This window comes from Oryzias latipes, chromosome 3 (genome assembly GCF_002234675.1).
Source record: "Oryzias latipes chromosome 3, ASM223467v1".
Taxonomy (NCBI): Eukaryota; Metazoa; Chordata; class Actinopteri; order Beloniformes; family Adrianichthyidae; genus Oryzias; species Oryzias latipes.
In genome coordinates, this window is record NC_019861.2 from 24,429,677 (window position 1) to 24,449,798 (window position 20,122).

Below are 20,122 nucleotides of genomic sequence, written 5' to 3' on the forward strand. Positions count from 1 at the left end.
TGATTCATTCCTGTAGATTCATTTCAGTCTGTGTGTCAGAGCAGCGTGTGCTGATCGGTTTGCTTTTATGTGTCAGCCATGAGTGGTGGTCCAACCTTTTAGACAAATATAAACACTTCCCCTCTGTGACTCCAGATAAAAGTGGCCCTGATTAGAGACAAGGCTCTGTGTGAGGGTGTGTGTGTGTTTGTCGGGGAGCTCCTCTGTCATGCAGGCTCGTGGCATCAACATCACAGGAAGCTTAGCCTGCTTCCTGCCAAGAACCTTTTTTTTTCATTCTCACTTTTCCACATTCCTCTTCTTTGACTCTCTAAATGAATGGCAAATAGCGTCTTTTTTATATTTTTATGAGTGTTAAGCTTGTTTGACCTTTTGTCTGTTTTTGAAGTGGCATAAATGTCAGCCAACATACAGCAAAAAGTGGGGGGAAAAAGAGCCCTTTAGGACTGACTGGGCTCTGAGACAAAAATTTTGGGTTATGGTGGAGGACTGCTGACAAGGAGATCCTTAGTCTAAGAAAAACAAATCATGAACACAAATGCAGAATAAGCTGTAAACCAAACCAGTCCACATCCCTTTTAAGCATGTTTAGTACTTTAAAACATTTCAGATGTTCAGATTCTTATCCAACATGCAAGTCCAGCAGGCATCTAATTGGTCCAAGATTCATGTAGCAACACTACAGCTCTGAAAACCCAGCAGATCTGTGGTCGCAGGACCCTGAACATTTGTCAGAATTTGGAAAACAGACAGTTTTACCCACTCAACAGTGAATATTGAACGTGCATTGAGAGCGAGAGAGACAGAGGCTCCTAAAGAAATACATTCAGTGCTGCTGCACTATCTGTGAACAGGAAACTGATTCCCAGCAAGAGGAAGTAACTTCATGGAGAGAGGAAGTGTTTGCCAGCATCCGCCCTCTGTCTACTAGATGGGGAAGGAAGAAGGGACAGGGGCAGCTGGGGGAAGAGGAAAAAGTGAAATAAAAAGATGTCTTAGAGAGCATGAGAGGGTGTGAAAAGGACTCACGAGCAATCCTGTAAAAAAAAAAAAGAATCCATCCTCCTTTCTGCTGATCACTTATTCACACTTAGTTACAGGTCAGTACATAACTGCAGTGACTGCACTTTAAAAATGGATTACAATATATCAGGAATGGGGACTTGGAGATTGGTTGCACATAAGGCTTTAGAGGGCTGTGAAACTTTATATAAGACTTCTGCAGAACCTTGTTTGTTTCCCATTTTAAGCCTCACCTTAAGAGCTGACATGACATATTGGTCCTGTTTTCTTGTTGTGATGTTACATTTGGGGCAGTGTAGAAACAGTAATGCCCACATTGACATAAAGACTTAAAAAACTCGAGCAAACAGAGAAAGAAAGAAAGTCTGTAATTTGGGTTCTGCTCTGGAGCCACTAGAGCTGATTGTTCAAAGAAGGAACCTCTTTGAGATAAAATCTTTTATGGAAAAACTTCATAACATATAGAAACACAACAACAGAAGGGTTTTAGTCGACTAAAGACTTTTTGAAAATGAGCCACGACAATCTCTAAAGAGGATTGATAAAATATTACTTTATCAAATTTGAATTGATTTTTCATTCATCTTCTAAACCCGTTTTGTCCCTTTCGGGGTTCACAGGGCTGCTGGAGCCTATCCTGAACACTCGTGGGCGAAGGCAGGGGACATCCTGGACATGTCGCCAGTCTGTCGCAGGGCCACACACATCACAGACCCATTCACAATCACATTCACACCTAGGGACAATTTAGCGTCACCAATCAACCTATTTGGCATTTTTTTGGACGGCGGGAGGAAGCCGGAGTCCCCGGAGAAAACTGGCACCTGAACGGGGAGAACATGCAAACTCCACACAGAAAGAATGGAATTTTGAGAAATTGCAACATATGTTTTAAAAACAAAATTAGAGAACTGATTCAAAACTTGAGGATTTCAAATAGGATCAGTTTGGATCTTTTCTCCTCCAAGCTTAATGCATTCGAACCGTTCAGCAAACCAAAGACAGTGTGTGCATTATTTATGGAATAAGAAACAGTTCGCGACACAAAACCCAGAGAGCATAAACCACTAAAGGGTTAGGAAATGGCTCGTTGTAGGGGGGCAGGCATGTCCAAAGTCCGGCTTGTGGGCCAAATGCGGACTGCATTCAGATTTCTACCAGCCCACCGGTTTTTTGAATACATAACATTTTATATGACCCAGGCTTGAATTTGACAAAAAGTGTTTTTTCCAGACAGGTTTTTCTTAATTTCATTTCTGGTCTTCAAATCAGAAAATCCCAGTAATTTTGGTTAAAATGTCTTTGAATATATTTCTGTTCTATTTGAAGGAATGAAAAATACCCCATTAAAAAATATCAAATAGTTCATTTGCTTTTAATGTTATTATGAGGGTTCAACGTGTGGTTGGTCCTCAAACATTTTTATCGCACCAAACCTGGTCCTCTTTGCAAAAAGTTGGCACAGTCAAAGGAAAATCTAAGAGTAAAAAATCTCTTTTATTTATGGACCAAGACTTGATGCTTGTCGTGTCTGGTGCTTTTAAACTCTGTCGTTCTCAATGACTGAGTGGATTAACACTTCTTTGTCATTATTATAACCCAGCTTTGCTAACTGCCCAGACTTGAATCTCCCTTTAACTTTGGTCACATGATCAAAGATGTACAACTGTCTAGACACGGAGGCGACTCAGAGACAGTTAAAGACACTTTGAAATCTGTCTCTTTTCAGAAGTGCGTTAGTGTGCATGCTTTAGGCATTTTGATTTTAATTCATCTTTAGTTGTGGACCACAGTCACTTCCTCAAAAATTAGAAATGAAAAATGACTTCTTATTTTTGCTCAGTACTTTTCAATAAATGGTAAAGTAGTAATCATAGATGTGCAGGTAGGCTTCACCCTTTGGTGCACCATGCAGGGGTCGAGGGAGAGTGCCGAGGTGGTGCATGTGTGAAGTTTTTAACATGTGTCGTCTCAGAGCTCCTCACACTCTTGAAAACTCCCAAGAGAGATTATAAGGGGTGAAAGGGCAGGGGGTCACCACAGTGTGTGTTCGTGTTTTCCTGGTTAGCAGCAGAAAAGCACTTGAGCCCCCCCCCCCCCAAAAAGAAGAAGCAACTAAGCACACTGTCTGTTTGGAAAATCTTGCATTTTCTTCTCGACAAATTTGGAACTGTCAGGAGTACTCTGTCCAGATGGAAACCTTCAGCTAAATGAAAATATTGAAAACAATGCGGGATTCAAACACATATTTGGCAACTTATGCAGCAAAGGATATGAAACTCATCTTAAGTACAAAGTGTGTATGTGTTTGTGTGTGTGTGTGTGTGTGTGTGTGTGTGTGTGGAGATGGCACTCGATGGACAGATGGTCCTTTGTGACTCCTGACACCTGCCAGCTGCTGCTCTGCTCCTCCTTACCTCTTTTCTTTCCTTCTGCCTCTCATCTCACCTCACTTCTTTGCTTTTTCTCCTCCTCTGTTCTCTCCAGCGCTCCTCTCTTTATCTCCTTTTTGTTCTCTTATTGTAGCTCCCCCTTTTCAGCGCGACAACGTTCAGAGGACAATGCCAGTGGAGTACGAGGAAGGAGGTGTGCTGTATTGATAGGTAAAAACTGACTGTTGACTGCTTTGTCTCCCCACAAAGAAAGAGTGGAGGATTTAGGACATCTGGAAGTTAGTGAAGGTTGAGTGACTGTGGGTGGGGAACATCAAATGACGGCCAATGGCGTTTATCTGGGTCAGACATGTTTTGCATTACGTTTTTGACTTGAAGTTTACTGTAACATTTTAAAGATGACCCAACAGGAGAGTGGAGTTTGGAGCTGCAGAGTGGTCAGAGTGGTGGTGGGACATAGCAAGGACCTCTTTCTGCTAATTCAGACTGACTGCAGCTGATTACAGCAATAAGAAGCAGCTGGATTTGGCAGGCCTTGCATGCTTAACCTGTTTGTTTTTGTAGAAGCCAATAGGTCCTAAAAGATATTCAGCATTGTGTATCCATAAGTCGCTCTAGTGAAAGCCTTTGTCATTGTCAAAAACTCTGTTAGCGACGGGATGTTCCTTTATAATTCAATTATTTCCAAACATTATAGTAGAGTTTGAGCATGAATGTTAGATTTTGACAGATTTCCTCAAACGCTACTCAGTTCTCTTTTTCCTGATTTATTTTACTCCAACTTTAGTCAAACACTTCAACATGAATACTGTAATTTTGAAGAGAGGCAACTCACACTTGAGAACAATTTTTGGATACTCGACACCTCTGACTATGATGTGCTGAATGTAACAAAGTCTTATCCAAGCCATACTGCATGGTAGTATTCCTAAACAGATGGTAGGAATGATAAAGGCTTGTCATCATGGGGGTTTTCTTCAGTTCTCATTGATAGTAACATTTTATCAGAACCAGGGTGAATGGTGGACGTTCAGGCACAGCGGAACCTTTAAAGTCCCACTCCAATCATCTTTTGATCTATTGCAGGGGTGTCTGATTCCAAGCCTCGAGGGCCGGTCTCCAGCTGGTTTTCCAAAAATCCTGCCTTAACTGCTGTTGATGACCTGGATCAGGTGTGTTTAGCTAATAAGGACCTTCAATAGCAGGTTGGTTGGAAAACATGTAGGACACCGGCCCTTGAGGCCTGGAATTGGACACTCCTTGTTTTAGTGTTGTCAGTGGTCTTTAAATTGTGATTATGCTGTTTTTAGCCAGAATTAAAAAAAAAAAGAATTGTGTTAACTTCTAGGACATAGTTTCTGCAGAGCAGCAGTAGTTCAGCAGAAAATTGCCTCTGAGTTGTGGTTTGCAGTGGTAACTTGTACGTCACACTTGCAAGCTTATTTAAACAAAAAATTTTGTCTGCTCCTGATTCACAGCAATTTGAATAAAGAAATATTCAGGAATGCAATTAGAAGCTTTATTTTCTTTGTAAATGTCCTCCATCATAAGGAAAAAAAGGCCACAAGAACATATTAAAAACAAAAAAAAACACAATTTTCACTGGAGTTGGTCTTTAAACCAAAAAAGATCCCCAATGTCCTGAGCCTTTTCCCCTCTTTTTTAAAATATATTTACTAAAGTTATCACATGTAAAAGATGGTAAAAACAATCTAAAATGAGTACATACACATATTTCTAATAAAAAATGTTGTTTGTAATTTCAAAACAGGAAGAAAAGCCAGACCCTGTGGGAAATAATAAGATGTACAACAAATAACAGGTGGGAAACAAAAAAAGCACATCAATCAGTCTGGAAAGCCTCTACTTTAAAGCCTTGGGAGTCTGGTGAACCAAGGAGGGGGCCATCGAAATCAAATGGAAAAATCTGGGAACATTGAAGAACCTTCCAATGAGAGGCTGGAATGACTCGGAGAGCACAGCAACGGCAACTCATCCGGAGATCCTGAAAAAATCCAGATCAACGTGAGAGCTCCACGTCTGACTTTTCTTAGCTACCAGGATTTTTACTAAGAAAGAGGGTAATATCTTGTCATGAGGGGACTTCCTTGACCGAAGCCAATGCTAACAAAAAAAATTATAATTCAAGGGCTAAATCACTTTCAAAAAAGGGTACCGGCTAACCAACGTGATGGTGGGAGTGTCATGGTCTGGGGTTACCCTGGAGATGAGGACCTGACTGACTGATCATCGCTAATTAAACCACGTTAGCTGTGTTTACGAGTGACCAAGTCACGGTGCACATTTGAAGTATGATTTTGTTGTTGCGTTGACCTTAAACAGCTGTTCATGCTCAAACACTTAAGTGTAGCTGGAATGAAGTCTTGTGTAAAGAATAGGCAAACACTTCTTCACAGTAATGTTAAAGACTCATTACCAAACATTTCAAACACTTGATTGCAACTGTTGCTGCCAAAGACCTCTCCTGAGGTTTAGGCAGCAATTACTTAAATAGGATCAGGTACACTTGGATGAGTGTTCTAGCCTAAAATTGTCATCCTTTTTGTACTAAGTAGGGTTATCTTTGTTTAGTGTTGTAAATGTTTGATGAATGAGGCTGCCATCGCTGCAGTGGATGAAGTATAAATAATGTTTTTTTTAAGATGTTTGTTACAAGGAAACAACCTCATCCCAGGCGTTTGCTTCTTCTTTTCCAACAGTTGTTCCCTTTAAACTCCTCATGTGATCTGATTTGTGCTTAAATACCAAACTTTGGACTCAGTGATGTTCTTGAGCTTGTCATGAAGGCCTTAATTGTTTTTATTTTTACTTCCACGTGGGAGTCTTCGTCCTTCACAAGAAACTTGATGACTCAGTTGAAGCAGACGTGTGTCGATCATGTCTATTTGTATCACTTAGAGTACAGGATGATGCCAATTTTGAATAAGCAAAACCATGTTGATTAGTGTTTATATGCAGTCTTTGTGAGAACAAATTGTACAAACTCTGCAAACATGAGCAAATGTGCAAAGATGCTATTTTTTTCCCTCAAAAGCACACAGGAAAAAAACTTCCCAGTGTCAAAATCACTGCAAAAAAATGTTACCAGCATCACGACAGAGGCCCGCAATAAACATGTGACCACGTGAATGACTGGCAAAATGAATGGCTCTGCTCCAAACTGGTGACATCACTGTAACCTACACTCGTTTAAAGCAGGAAACACAGTTCTGCTGGACTGTATTGGTTTCCCTGCTGGGTGACACGTGGGTTTAAATAAAGTCAGAATCCAGAGTGGCTCTTTCACAGCCTGAGAAAACAATCCTGCCGGCCTTCTCGCCTGTCACTCTCACCTCCTCTCCTCTCTGTCTCTATGTGGGACATTTAGTCAGGGGACAGCTGGCTGGCTGAGAGTGGACATATATCTGTGAGCGTGTGTGTAGGTATCCAAGTCTGTGTTTCTGTGTGCCTCCTGCTTTCATTGTGTGATCCTGAGGGGTCAGGGGTCAAGCTGTGGTTCACAGAGAGCTACGCTGTTCCCCTCCCAACAGGAAGGAGGGCAGTGTCCATATGCTGTCTTCACTCACACACAAACGTGGATTCACACGCTCTGGAGAATTTCACTCCCAACAGGTACTAACGGGCGGACACACTCCTACTACTGCAGATCTGCTGGCTTTTTATTCTGAAACATCTGCAGAAACACTTTTTCCCCCGCAAAAAAATCATTTCCCATTAAGCAATTACATTGTAACACATCATTTAGTTTGACAGTTTTAGCTAAAACTTTTAAGGCACAAATCTAGAAGAAGGTGACAGATTTGGCTTAAAACAAACTGCAGGTCAATGAGACCTTTGCAACATTTAGAGGATGTCCTTTTTTCTCTCTTCCGAATCAGGTAATCAAAGTATATTCTTTTAAAATGCTGCTAAAACAAAACAAAACAAACAGTAGTAACAACATTTCAGAGAAGCAAAGACTTGCAGGTTATCAAGACCACAAAAAAAACCACACAAAATAAAACAATGCTGTAAGAAATGCTTAAAATTGTGAAGTTCTAAAGCGTATTTTCTGAAAAGGTTCTGCTTGAGATCCTATTGTCCCATTCCTCCAATATAAACACTTTTTGCTTTTTAAACTGGTTCACTGACGTGCGTTTGGCACCACCTCCTGCTCATTAAACGCTCATTTTCTGTTTCTTTTTCCCCTCACTGGGCTTCAAACATAAACTTGAAGTGTGAGCAGAAGCGCTGCATGCAGCTGGGTCCTGTTAGTTTATGACATCTTTTACATGTTTCAAACTCACAAACACACACATATAGCCTGGGATGCCAGGCCTTCAACACAACTTCAGCCTGGCTCTGACTCTGACAGCAGCAATCGTCTTTTTCAGAAACATTTTAAGACTCTTATCAACTCAGACCACAAATTAAAAAAAAAAAGGAATTGATATTAGAAAAAGATTTGAAAAGATTTCCTCAGCTTTAGAGACATTTGTATTTCAAATTATTTCATAAATGGGGACTTTTTGTGACGGTTAAAATTAAGAACTGGCTGCTCAGCGAACAAGTTTCTCTGTAAAAGACTCCACCCTCCAAATCTGGAGGCCTTGTTCAAGGGGAAAAAAGCAAATAATAAAATGTGAGGCACAGTTGTATCAGTAATGTTTTATTAAATCAGAAATGAGGAATTAGTGTACTGAATCCATAAATTAATGATAATTTATCTAAAATAAAGATACAGAAGCTAAACTTGACAGTCGGAAGGAAGAAAACCAGAGGAAATTATCTTACCTCTTCATTTGGATCATTCTTTCAGAAAGAAGAGAATCAAAAGATTTTGGAAGTCTGTTTCATATACTACAGAAAGTAAATATCCTGCTTCAGACTCAAGTATTCTTATAGTATCAAAATGATTTTACTCTAAGAATTTTAAAAGAAAAAACATTAAAAATCAATTTAGTTCAGTCTGTATAGCCCTTAAGGTGAGCGTGCAAAGGTAGTGAATTGTGATTATGATATGCAAATGCTGCCCCCTACTGGTTAGAATGAAAAACCAGTTTGTACAAACAAATTTTAAGACTCAACTCAATTTTAACATAATTTTAACAACAAAATACAAATCAAACCGAAAACTGTTGAAAACAAAACAGTTTATTTAGATCTGTGGATTAAAAAGCCAATTTTTTGAGAAAAGCAGAGCTGTGGAAATGTTTAACAGTGTGTAATGTTCCTGGGCACTTTAACGTTGGGAGTTGGGTCATCTAGACCCACTAGACAGTGCGCTGAACCTTTTTTCTTCAATGATTTGTGATCTTCACTGGTGTCCATGGATTACATGAAATCTTTCCACCTTTGTCATGGTAGGGAGAACACGTCAATGTAAGGGTGGGGTCATCTAAGATAGCACAAGGGTTAATAGAAATCACTTATGCTAGGTAGCAGAAAGTAATGAAAAAACAATCACCCAACTTATGTTTGTACATTAGAAACATTTAATGACAAATACATTGTTTAGGACAAATATTTTGAATAGAATCAAAATATATCACCATGAAAATGTCTAAAATGTAAGCTTTTTCAGAAAGAAAATAAGTATAATTATACTTATTATTTATATATTTGGTGAGTTAAAGAATTGAAACCCATAATTTTCTTCAATGGCAGAAAATCACTTTTCTATAGTAAATATTACTGCACAGTTAAATATATTTCGCACCTGTCAAATGTTTAGATGTTTTTATTTTTCACTTCCTCTGGGGTTTCAAGTACAGAACTCCATAGGTGATGTTTACATGTATATAGCGCCATCTGCTGGAGGCCACCTTAATCCTGACATTGTAAAATATTTATCCACTTACATTTATTTAGCCATCCCCAAACTTTATACATCAAGATAAAAAAAACAACACATTTATATACACAAAACAAATTTATGATTTAATTGACAGTTAAAAAAAGGAAAAAAATGAAGAAAAGACAAATTGTTTACAAAAATGCATCCAGGAGGTTGTTTATTTACAGTTGTCACATGAGCCTAATGTGAACTTTAGCTCAACACCTGGATTTTTTTGATGACCTTCTGTAGTTTGTTGACCGACTCCATCACCAGACGAAAGCTTTCCTGAAAGTTCCCGTTACCTTCCTTGGCCCAGGCCGCCTGGAGCTCCTGGATCCACGACAAGGTGCTTTCCAGGTGTTTCTGCGCCTCCTTCTGCTCCTCCAGCTCAGCCTGCAGGGCCTGTCTGGCGCACACCTCTGCCTCGTAGGCTTTGTGGAGATCAGTCAGTGTGGACTCCAACTTCAGAATGTCCTGCAAAAGGGTCAATAGTCAAATGTAGCATTTATTTTCCTTCATCATCATGCTAGTTTCTCATAAATCGGAAGGAGACTAGCGTCAAATTAAGATACAGGTATTTCAAACGCAGAGATAAAACCATAAATCATGTACTTCTTCACCCACCTGGAAGTCATGGGGATAGTTTTTGTGCGGTTGGTCCTCTGGTAGAAGAACATTCGGAGGAACAGTGAAGCACTTGTTCATCAGAAGAGCTTCCATCCGCTCAAACAGCTGTTTGAAGCGCTCGTCGAGGAACTGCTGCAGTTTACGGTTGCACTCTCGGGCCTGGACCCGGAGCGCCTCCTCCTCAGGCCCGGTCGAGTCTCCTTTACTCAGCTGCCTGACGCAAACTTTCTCCACCACGAGTAAAATCTCATAGAGACTGTCCTGGAATGCGCTGAAGATACGAAGCATGCATGTCTGTGGGGTAAAACCGAAAAACTGAGTTTCGTAAAGTTTTAAAGACGAAGAAGAATGGCTCTCTTCCCGCGCCATGTTCAACTCTTCTTATTTTGTGTCTTAATTCAGAGCACTTACAACCGAGTACCGCCACCTGGTGGTGTAAAGCAATTACTGCATCATACAAATTAAAATGAAATGGTCTTTAACATACTTTGCATTCCAAATACATGTAAGATGGTGCTGTTGACAAAATCTAAAAATGAAGTAATGTTTCTTTCTCAACGTAAATACTTAAACAAAGAAAAAAATTGATGCCAATTTAAAAAAAGTAAAGCACAACAGCATCTTGTAATTGGCAACAACAGTCGAAAAAACTCTAGAACTCTCAAAAAAATCATATGTACATCCAAGTCTGCCAGATGAATTGTAAAGTCTAATGGCTGATGGCAGGAATGACTTCCTGTATCGTTCTCTGGCACAGCGGGGGTGTAAGGCTAACGCTGAAACTGCTTCTCAGATTGTCCACCTCCCTGAAGAGGGGATGGATGGTCCCCAGTTTAGCCAGTAGTCTGTCCCCCACTACCTCCTCCAGATTGGCAGGCTTTGAGCCAATAACAGACCCTGCTTTTCTAATGAGTTTATTCAGTCTGTTGACGCCCTTGGTTTTGATGCCAGCACCCCAGCACACTGCAGCAAAGAAGATGGTGCTCGTCATGACAGACTGGTAGAACATGTGGAGCATCCTACTGCAAACATTGAAGGACCTGAGTCTCCTCAGGAAGTAAAGTCTGCTCGTGCCCTTCTTGTAAACCGCCTCAGTGTTAGTGGAACAGTCCAGTTTATCGTCCAGATGTACACCCAGGAATTTGTAGGACGAGACAATTTCCACATCCGTCCCACCGATACAGACTGGGGAGGGCGGAGGCTTTCTCCTGCTAAAGTCAATCACCATCTCTTTTTGTCTTGGCCACGTTCAGCTGCAGGTAATTTTCCCCAGACCACCTGACGAAACGCTCCATGAGGCTCCTGTACTCCTGTTCCCGTTCAATAATAATAATGATAATAATATAATATTTTAAACCAACGCCAAGGAATATCTTTATTCTTAAGTGTTGCTGTGAATGCACGAGTCGAAAAAAACATAGCAGATCAATAGTATTTATTTATTCATTTATATCCGATCATACCGTATTGTTGCAGGGTTTTCCGGTTAATTTTATTAAAAAAATTAGATTTTGTTTTTTTAATTATTATTTCCCAGACTTGTTTCTTTTCTTCTCCACTACGTCGTTCCATTAGGTGGCGGTAGTGAGCCTTCACATATCTTTAGGCACAACAGTAAACCAGTAAAGAAGAAATCAAAGGAGAAGCAGAAGAAGAAAAATTAAAAGCAGCCGGAGAGGAGAAGATATCGGCTTTTGCACGTGCAGTCATCTTTATGTGATTCTGTCTCCTGGAGCTGTAATACTCGCATCTTGCTCAGCTAGAACATGTAAGTGGGCCGCCTGGGTAAAAGGGATTGGGAATTTCTACAGCTGCGCAGCCGCTGGCCTGACAGGGGCAGAGGTTAGTGGTCGAAGTTGAGCCGGGTTAGCGGCTGTTAGCATCACGTTAGCTCGAGGCTGCGTCTACTTTTTGTTGTGCCATGGCTAACGTTAGCTGGCTAGCATCTGGGATACGCGAAGCTTGTAAAACGTCAGGAATGTGACCATAACCCACAGAGAGACGCGTGTAACTTTAATGATGTCGTGTGTTTTTCTTTCAGCAGAAAAGGCTAAGACGAGCAGCATGGGGGCATATCTATCGCAGCCTAACACCACCAAGACCTCCTCCGATGGCGGCAACAGCAAAATGAGTTACGGCTTCTCTGCCATGCAAGGGTGGCGGGTCTCTATGGAGGTTAGAAGAAAATTTTATTACTGCAAAAAACATGAGGGGGGGAAAAAAGCTATGTTTATTTAGTTAATTCTCGTAACGAGGTGAGGGGAGTTTCCCTGAACGTCTGTTGCCGGTGTGGATCCAGAAACCAGAATTATTTTAGCCTTCAAATAGGTTTATGTGCAGTCTGTGAGAAATTGAAACTTTTCAGAGGTAAAATATCATTTAATCTGGAGTAGAAAAATGCTTGTCAGCAACTCAATCTCCAATCTAAATTAAAGATATTAAACAGGCATCAGTAACTAATTTCCTGATACTGGATTGAACTGGACTGTAGTTTCTGTCTTGATTGTTTCCTGTTTACATTCACAGTGGTTCCTGGATTCCATGTTTGAAGACCCAATCTGATGAAAACTGTGTTTTTAACATGTTCTCGTGGCATTGTACTAAAGATTAGGCTTAAAATTGCATTGCTGAGTTGTTCAATATTCCCATCAAATGCTGTTAGGGGAAAAAGTTGTAGGTGTGACGTAGAAGCTACTACGGCAAGCCACAAACTCCCCCTGCTCTGTCATTCATCCACTTGCAGACAAATAGATCCATGTAAGATTTCGTTTTCCTCTTCGAGCTGACATCTGGCTAAAAATTATACGGCTTGACAGCTCCAATTTGCTCACTGTTGTTACACCATTAATTTTAAATCAGGGGTAGTTGGCTACAGCGAGAAAGTGTACACAAAGGGATGATGGGAAATTAAGACAGGCTTACTCCGCACCAACAGTCCCCTCCACAACTCTGAGGCGAATTTCTAATGAACTACTACTGCTCTTCAGAAACTATGTTCTGGAAAACGACAGGTTTTTTTGAGGTTTGCCTAAAATCAGCATAATCAAAATTAAAAGACCACTGGAATTGCTTTGAAAACAGATCAAAATTTGATCAGTCAGACTTTAACTTGCTAATCTGTCTATTGCAGGATGCCCACAACTGCATTCCAGACTTTGATGTGGACACAGCCATGTTTTCCGTGTATGATGGACATGGAGGTAAAGTGCAGTTCACTCTTTTTATTTGTCTGCAGTGGACCACTGATTCTTTGCTAAAATCTTGTCTTTTTAAATAAAGGTGTACATTAACATTGTTGTTTTCTTGTTTCCGGTTTTGTTTTTTGTACAGCTATATGTGTACACACACATACCAACCTTTTGATGTTTTTTTTATTATTTACTTATTATTAAATAAGCCTTCTCTGTTCTTGCTTAGGTGAAGAAGTGGCTCTGTACTGTTCTAAGTACCTGCCTGACATAATCAAAGAACAGAAGACCTACAAAGACGGTAAACTACAGAAGGTGAAAAGCTCCAGAGTGGACATAGTTCTAAATTTTGGCAATATTTTTTTTTTAGGAGATCATCGGCTTGCTTCACATGTCTTACACTGCTGAACTGTTATTTCCAGGCACTGGAGGATGCATTTTTGGCCATTGACGGCAGGATTACCACAGCGGATGTCATCAAAGAGCTGGTGCAGATTTCTGGACGACTCAGGGAGGACCCACCTGCTGAAAAGGTTGCAGAAGAAGATGACTGTGAGTTCAGCCCTAATTTTACTTATTCATGTGATTTACAGTCTTGTATAAAAGTACAGAGTAAATTAAGAGAAATAAAACATTGTGTTGTCCATAATTACAAAAAATAATGCTTACAAGTTTAGTTGGAAATGATGTTAAATTAAAAATAAACACAGGATATAGTATATAATTGAAATCATAGATATATTATATTTGGTTATACTATTGTGGATTGTGGCGATGACCACAGTTTGGATATTTTGTCTTCAGTGGACACAGAGGAAGCTGCTTTGCTGCACGAGGAGGCCACCATGACGATTGAGGAGCTGCTGGTCCGATACGGACAAAATCTCAATGCTCTGAAACATGCTGCGGCCATCAGGTAAAAGGTCACTTTGTCCCTGCATGGACCAACACTCCTGCAGCATTTTAAATGTGGACGCCCCTGAAATGTAGCAGCTCTCTGTCTGTTATCCTTTGCTTTATAACATCGGCTTTGATTCTTTAGTGCGGCAGCTAAGAAGGGCTCCAGTGGGGATGCCGAGGGCTCAGGACAAAAAGAAGGTGAGGAGAAGGAAAAGAAAGACACACTCAATGGAGAAGTGGAGGAGGAGAGCGATAAAAAGGAGAAAGAGGGAGATGGAGTGACACGAGGGGCGAAGCTGCGAGCCTGTCGGAGAACTGCAGGAGGTGAAGGGAATAGTGCAGGTACAAACATAACCTCTGTGGTATTTGAATGTTTCAAGTTTTTGATCATGTTTGCTTATAGATCTAAAAGAGGAACACCCCACTCGCCAAAAAACTTGTAACGCATTATGAAGGCTTTTCTGTTGGTTGGTTTGTTTTCCCCCTCTGTGATAGCTGCCACTGGCAAGTCTGGAAAATCTAATGGAGAAGAGAAGGGCGGTAAAACCGAGGGAGACGCAGGTCCTTCCTGCTCCTCTGCATCCTCAAAGACTTCTGGAGATTCCAAGTCGAGGTTTTTCGATGATAGTGAAGAATCTGAGGAGGGAGAGGAGGAAGACGGCAGCGACGAGGAGGTGAGAGCTGCTGACGAGAATAGATTTAGCCTGTGAAAGTTCCCGCTACTTGACTGTTAAACATTCTTTTTTTTATCTCAGGATGGGAGTGAAGAAGAAGAGGGTGACAGCAGTGAGTTAGAGGAAGAAGATACTGAGGAGGGAGAGGAAGACACTGAGGATGAGGAGGAGGAGGAGATGTGTCTGCCTGGGATGGACGGTAAAGAAGAGGTTGGTGTCTGGATGGACTTTTACAGCTGCTCCAAATAGATGCATAGCAGAGGATGGAAAGCAGGATTTCCAAATTACAAAAAGCTAATAAAATACACGAGAAGCAAATAAAAACTTGAATTAAAAAGCCTTTTTTTCAAGAAGAGAAGCCTCAAGTTGAGCTTTAAAACAGTTTTGGTCTGAAATCATAATCAGCTCTGGAGGAAAGTTATTCCATAACTGAGAGCTGATGAAGAAAAACGTACGGTCATGATCTGAGCACATCAAGCAGATGCTGGAGACGAGCCTTTAGAACGGCTATGAACAGTTAAGCTTTTAACACCAGAGATGTCACCAGTGAGAGCAAGATGACACGCTTTGAACTGCCAGACCGCTGCAGCCATTTATGCATTTAGCATAATTGTCATTTTGATAACCACACAGCTGCTTTTCTCCACCTAAGAACGTGCTGGAATTACACTAATTGCATAATTGAAGAGTCAAAGTAGTTTAAAGAATGTAAGCACTGGAGTTAAAGTTTTGGTGTTAAAGGGTTAAAAAAATCTTGTTACGTTAGCTAGAGGGACACTGAAGAGCTTTCAAAATAAACAAGAAAAGTCTAAAGCAAACTCTAAAACTGACAGTCTAGTGAGCTGATGACTGGAGTGAGATGCGCTCTTCTCGATTAACGGCGGTGCTGCTGCATTCTGGACGAAGTGCAGGCGATTAGGTGAACGTTGAGTCACAGTTCCAAAAGGAAATACCAAAGTTAATGATGGTATTGATTGCTGTTTCAAGATCACTGTAGCTTAGTAAAGGATTAGCTTGAAAAAGGATCAAGTGATAAAAGCTCATTTTCGCAACATGGCTTTTAAAAGCATCAAAGAAAACCTCAAGATCTCTAACGGCAGCCGTGGAGGTCAACAAATGTTTTGAATCGCATTTCAACTGGCTTTCAATGGTTTTTCTATTGATGCACAAAGATATGGCATATACTGGAGGTTTAGTAATAAAATAATTGGTGTTTTTATTGTTTTTGTTTGTTTTTCTTTGGCAATATTTGACAAAGAAGACAATTTATCTTTTATTATAATTGAAGTGACGAATAACAAACGGGTCACTGACCTCTGATGTCTGTAACCTTAATGCCATAGATGAATGAAGCTGTCGACCTGTTTCTTGGCATAATGCATATCAAGTAAGTGTACGTGTACCTGCTTGCAGTGAACTATCGGTTTAAATCAAATGGGTCTTGTGCTTCCAGCCCGGCTCAGACAGCGGCACCACGGCTGTAGTGGCTCTGATCCGAGGGAAGCAGCTGATTGTGGCCAACGCCGGAGACTCTCGCTGCGTGGTGTCTGAGCGTGGTGAGTCTGAACAAATGCTTTTTCAGCCTGAGACCAGATGAGGTGTCACATTTGTGTCTTGTGATTATGAAGCATCTTGAAATATAATTGTTTTCTTTCTTTACAAATTGGAATGGTCATAAAAGCTCTATGAGCATTTAAGCTTTCTGCGGGTTTAAGTCCGATCTGGCCAATGGCAACTTTGTCTTGCTTGATTTAACCCCTATAATAATGATATCTTCCAGAATGGGATATAGGATAAAAGCAAACCTTATCCTACAGTTAATCCTGAAATCTTTCACGTTTTTGTTAAAAATGCTTTTAAAAAAGCAGCTTTTTTTTCATGTACGTTTTTTCTCTTCTAGTAAACATTTATGTAACTTTTTATTTAAAAAGAAACGGAGTCATTAAATAGAGCAACGTTAGGCCTATATTTTCATCTGTATAAACAACATCAAGCAGCATTTTATACAGCAGTGATAAACTCAAGTTTTCTTGTGTGACTATCAGTTTTATCTTTTTGGCCTGTAGAAATCATGGCCCATTCTTCTCTACAACATTCCTTCAGGTTTTTTCCAGGTTTGCAGATGTTTAAAAGATGCATGAAGAACTCAAGGGGGAAAAGTTACAGTTCTAAAAGTTTTTCCTCCAAACTCAAAAAGTTTGCATGGAGATGTATGAATGCAAGCGGACTCATTCCTTAGGCTTAGATCATCATATGTTACACTGCAGCCTGCCTGACACGGGTAATAGCTGCTCATGTGATTCCTTGTTATCTTAATAACAATGACGCGTGCCATAAACATTGAATAAAAAAGAACCACATTGAATTTTAAATAGCTTTACAGCATTTTTAGTGGCGTTGAGAAAGAGATAAAGTTACTTCAATGATCTCAAACTGGGAAATTCACCCGGTGCCGTAGTGAGAAAAAATAACCAAAGGGGAATTTTTCCATAGAAAAAAGGAAACAAGGCTGTAAATCTTTCCTCTTTCAAGAACCTTTTCTCCCCTTTGATCCTTAAGCACTATTTTTTTTTTAAAGTTTCTTTGCAATTGTGCTGTAAATAAACATAAAGATTTCACAGATATTAGGATGAAGGCTAAACTACTGCTTCCTTCACCTGCTTATCATAGACCTAAGAGTAATTGTCTGAACCCTGAAGGGTAAATCTTTTGGAAGCCATAAGATAAACTTTTTTATTGGCCTTTTATGGTTTAATAGTTAAATCTACAAGGATAGCAGCGTTTGCACATGACAGGAGGAACCTAAAGTGACATTTTGTTGCTTTTTTTCTCACAACAGCCAGTTTAAGGTTCTGATTCCTGGCTTGCAGTCACTGTGATGTGTTTCAACTCATCTTTTAAGGCTTTTCAGGTCGCTGACATGAATTGAAAGCCGTTGGTTCTGCTCTACTGCAGGCAAAGCCGTCGACATGTCATACGACCACAAGCCAGAGGATGAGCTGGAACTGGCTCGCATCAAAAACGCTGGAGGAAAGGTCACCATGGATGGACGAGTCAACGGAGGGCTGAACCTCTCCAGAGCCATCGGTGGGTGACCTGAACTTTTCTAAAAGGGTTATAAATCTGGATTAAACTTGAACCGTGTCATCTGGAATGACAAACCTGCCGTGAACCCCGATTCTCAGGTGACCACTTCTACAAGAGAAACGACGCTCTGCCCCCAGAGGAGCAAATGATTTCTGCCATGCCGGATGTTAAAGTTCTGACTCTGAACGAGGATCATGACTTCATGGTTATTGCCTGCGATGGAATCTGGTGAGACGGGACAGCTGATTCCAATCACTTTTTTAAAAAATCTATAAAAGAAGCCGGAATACAGTCCATAAACTGCTGGTTGTTGTGCTTATAGGAATGTTTTAAGCAGTCAGGAGGTGGTGGACTTCATCAGTGAGAGGCTCAAGCCAGACGAGGGTGGTGAAGTTAGACCTCTTTCATCTATAGTGGAAGAGGTGAGACCCCAAAAAAGGTTTTTGCACCCAAGACTTCTATGGCTTCATTATATTTGATTTGAAATGTTTTTGGGGTTTTTTGTACGCAGCTGTTGGACCATTGTTTGGCTCCCGACACATCTGGAGACGGTACAGGATGTGACAACATGACCTGCATCATTGTCACATTCCAGCCACACCCCACTCAGTCGGAGGACACAAAGAAGAGGAAGATTCAGGAGGAGGCGGAAGAGACGGACAAGAACGACAATAATGGCAAAAAGGCAAAAATTGATTAAAGAAGGAGTGAACCTTTCCCAGATGGGATACTGTGTCCCACATTGCTCTAGATACTCCAGAGACGCATTCTGTCCAAATTTAAACCCTTACCTCATAAACAAAGTGTCACCCTGAAGCAGGCATCACAAGGACTGGATGTGTTCGAAGGTCCACTGATCTCGGATCATTTCTATAGTTCTTTGTGTTCTGTTCTTGGTGATTTTTTTTCGACGATAATTCAACCCTCTGTCATTTTTGCTAGGCCTAAACGGGGGGATAAAAAGCTGTACAAATTTTAAGCTTAAAAAAACGGAAAATCATATTTGCTGCCTTGATAAAAAGCACTGCAGTTTCCATTCATTAGTCACTAAAAGGCAACAGGAGGAAGCAGCAATCATTTGGAATAATTACAGTCATGCATTGCACTCTGATTCAGTCCTTTTCCACTCGGCAGCTTCCATTTGTTTTGACAAAAGCTTGAAAATAGTTGGTATTTAGCAGTTAGACACGCTCACCGTTGTGGCTTTCCAGCATAAAACGTGCACATTTACGCCACAAAATGTCAGAATGCTCTGGGTGGGTTGTGCCAAGAACAGGCACCTCTTAAAGGTAACCGAGGATGAAGTGGATCAAATATGAGATGTTACAGCTGGAGTAACCCTATATGGAGCTTCTTAGGGCAGAGAGAGCAGACTGTGTGGTATTACTCCACAAGTGTTGGTACTGCGTTTCAGGCTCCACTGCTGAACTCGCCGCCTGAGTAGGTTCACGTCTCTTACTTGTCACCAGGGGGCTGAAGTTGATGGATTTGGGGTGCCGGTCCGGATGTGCTAGCTCTTCATAAGCAATGCTGTTGTGTGTTTTTTCTTCTCATCCCATACAAGCTCTTTCCTGCTATTCTTTCTTTGTTCATTCCTCAAGTGTGTGTTCTTTTGATCAGTGTAAATTTCCTATATGTGAATCCAGTTTCACTAGTGGGATATGAAGCTTTTAATGATCCACAAATGAGTGTCTGCAGGACGCTCCGCACACCGGTCCCTGCTCCAATGCCTTTTTTAAAATTATCTTTAGGATAAGTTTTAAGGGAAGACTGTTTCCACTTTCTTTAGTTCCACTTTTGTTGAATCAGACCTGTAACCGATTTAGAGGGAGGAGCTTTTTTTTTTGTTTTTTTTTGTCTTTGTGAGCACATTCTGAGAACGCCTTGAAGCTGGACTGGACTGTGGATGAAAACAATGCACAAGGTTATTTTTCTGAGGGGAAAAACTATTTGTGGTTAAGAGAACCAGTGTGAGTGTTAAGTTCTTTTCTAATTTTATTTACAGAAGTCTCATTTAAATAATTGTGACTGTAAGTTTCTAGTGTACCTTCTTGTCAACATGCCATTTCTTTCTGTAAATAGATTTTTCAATTCTTGTAATTGGGGGGAGAAATTGCATTTTCTTTGTGAGTCAATGTGACATTTTGGTGCATACTCTTTTGACAGCAGTAAGTACATACAAAATACATTTTCTAAATAATTTGAAGTTCATTCATCCGAGTTGTCTTTATTTGTGACTTTTATTCAATGGCACAGCAGTATTTTGTTTTTTCATTTTTGTAAAATGGTTATTTGCTGCGCACAAATTAGCATTTTATTTTGTACACATAAACAAGCATTTTATTATTTTGAGGAAAAGAACGTTGTGTGGGACAATAATTAGCCTTTTGT

At 40.5% G+C, this 20,122-nt stretch overlaps 2 protein-coding genes and 1 long non-coding RNA gene across 5 annotated transcripts; 2 read left to right on the forward strand and 1 right to left on the reverse strand.

Annotated features, from left to right (window-relative positions):
* Positions 1-3,364: 3,364 nt before the first annotated feature.
* LOC105357343 lies at positions 3,365-5,350 on the forward strand. Its single transcript, XR_911314.3, has 3 exons — positions 3,365-3,626; positions 4,503-4,588; positions 5,188-5,350. It is a non-coding gene; the product is annotated as an uncharacterized LOC105357343 (long non-coding RNA).
* A 3,538-nt stretch (positions 5,351-8,888) lies between these two features.
* On the reverse strand, positions 8,889-10,283 carry mis12 (MIS12, kinetochore complex component). Its single transcript, XM_004067247.4, has 2 exons — positions 9,880-10,283; positions 8,889-9,729 (listed from the first exon to the last, which is right to left on the reverse strand). The coding sequence occupies exons 1-2, from the start codon at positions 10,249-10,251 to the stop codon at positions 9,466-9,468; spliced, it is 636 nt and encodes a 211-aa protein (XP_004067295.1). The 5' UTR covers positions 10,252-10,283; the 3' UTR covers positions 8,889-9,465.
* A 1,228-nt stretch (positions 10,284-11,511) lies between these two features.
* On the forward strand, positions 11,512-19,947 carry ppm1g (protein phosphatase, Mg2+/Mn2+ dependent 1G). 3 transcript variants are annotated; one of them, XM_004067369.4, is made up of 14 exons: positions 11,512-11,650; positions 11,927-12,057; positions 13,013-13,082; positions 13,300-13,385; positions 13,493-13,622; positions 13,875-13,986; positions 14,113-14,312; positions 14,466-14,644; positions 14,726-14,854; positions 16,098-16,200; positions 17,600-17,731; positions 17,830-17,959; positions 18,054-18,153; positions 18,243-18,431. In XM_004067369.4, exons 2-14 carry the CDS (start codon positions 11,947-11,949, stop codon positions 18,429-18,431), a joined length of 1,671 nt encoding a protein of 556 aa, XP_004067417.1. In that variant the 5' UTR covers positions 11,512-11,650; positions 11,927-11,946. The 3 variants fall into 3 exon arrangements, with proteins under 3 accessions (XP_004067417.1, XP_011490570.1, XP_023809309.1); XM_011492268.3 differs by having other exon boundaries at positions 11,513-11,650; positions 11,924-12,057; positions 18,243-19,947; XM_023953541.1 differs by lacking the exon at positions 11,512-11,650 and adding an exon at positions 11,704-11,724.
* The last annotated feature ends 175 nt before the right edge of the window (positions 19,948-20,122 follow it).

Bases quoted from the DNA above. Each gene is read 5' to 3' on its own strand.
- ppm1g (XM_004067369.4), top strand. From the start codon at position 11,947: ATGGGGGCATATCTATCGCAGCCTAACACCACCAAGACCTCCTCCGAT. The intron at 14,645-14,725 runs GTGAGAGCTGCT...TTTTTATCTCAG, and splicing joins AAGACGGCAGCGACGAGGAG to GATGGGAGTGAAGAAGAAGA. The intron at 17,732-17,829 runs GTGGGTGACCTG...CCCGATTCTCAG, and splicing joins GAACCTCTCCAGAGCCATCG to GTGACCACTTCTACAAGAGA.
- mis12 (XM_004067247.4), bottom strand. From the start codon at position 10,251: ATGGCGCGGGAAGAGAGCCATTCTTCTTCGTCTTTAAAACTTTACGAA. The intron at 9,730-9,879 runs GTGGGTGAAGAA...ACCCTTTTGCAG, and splicing joins ACTATCCCCATGACTTCCAG to GACATTCTGAAGTTGGAGTC.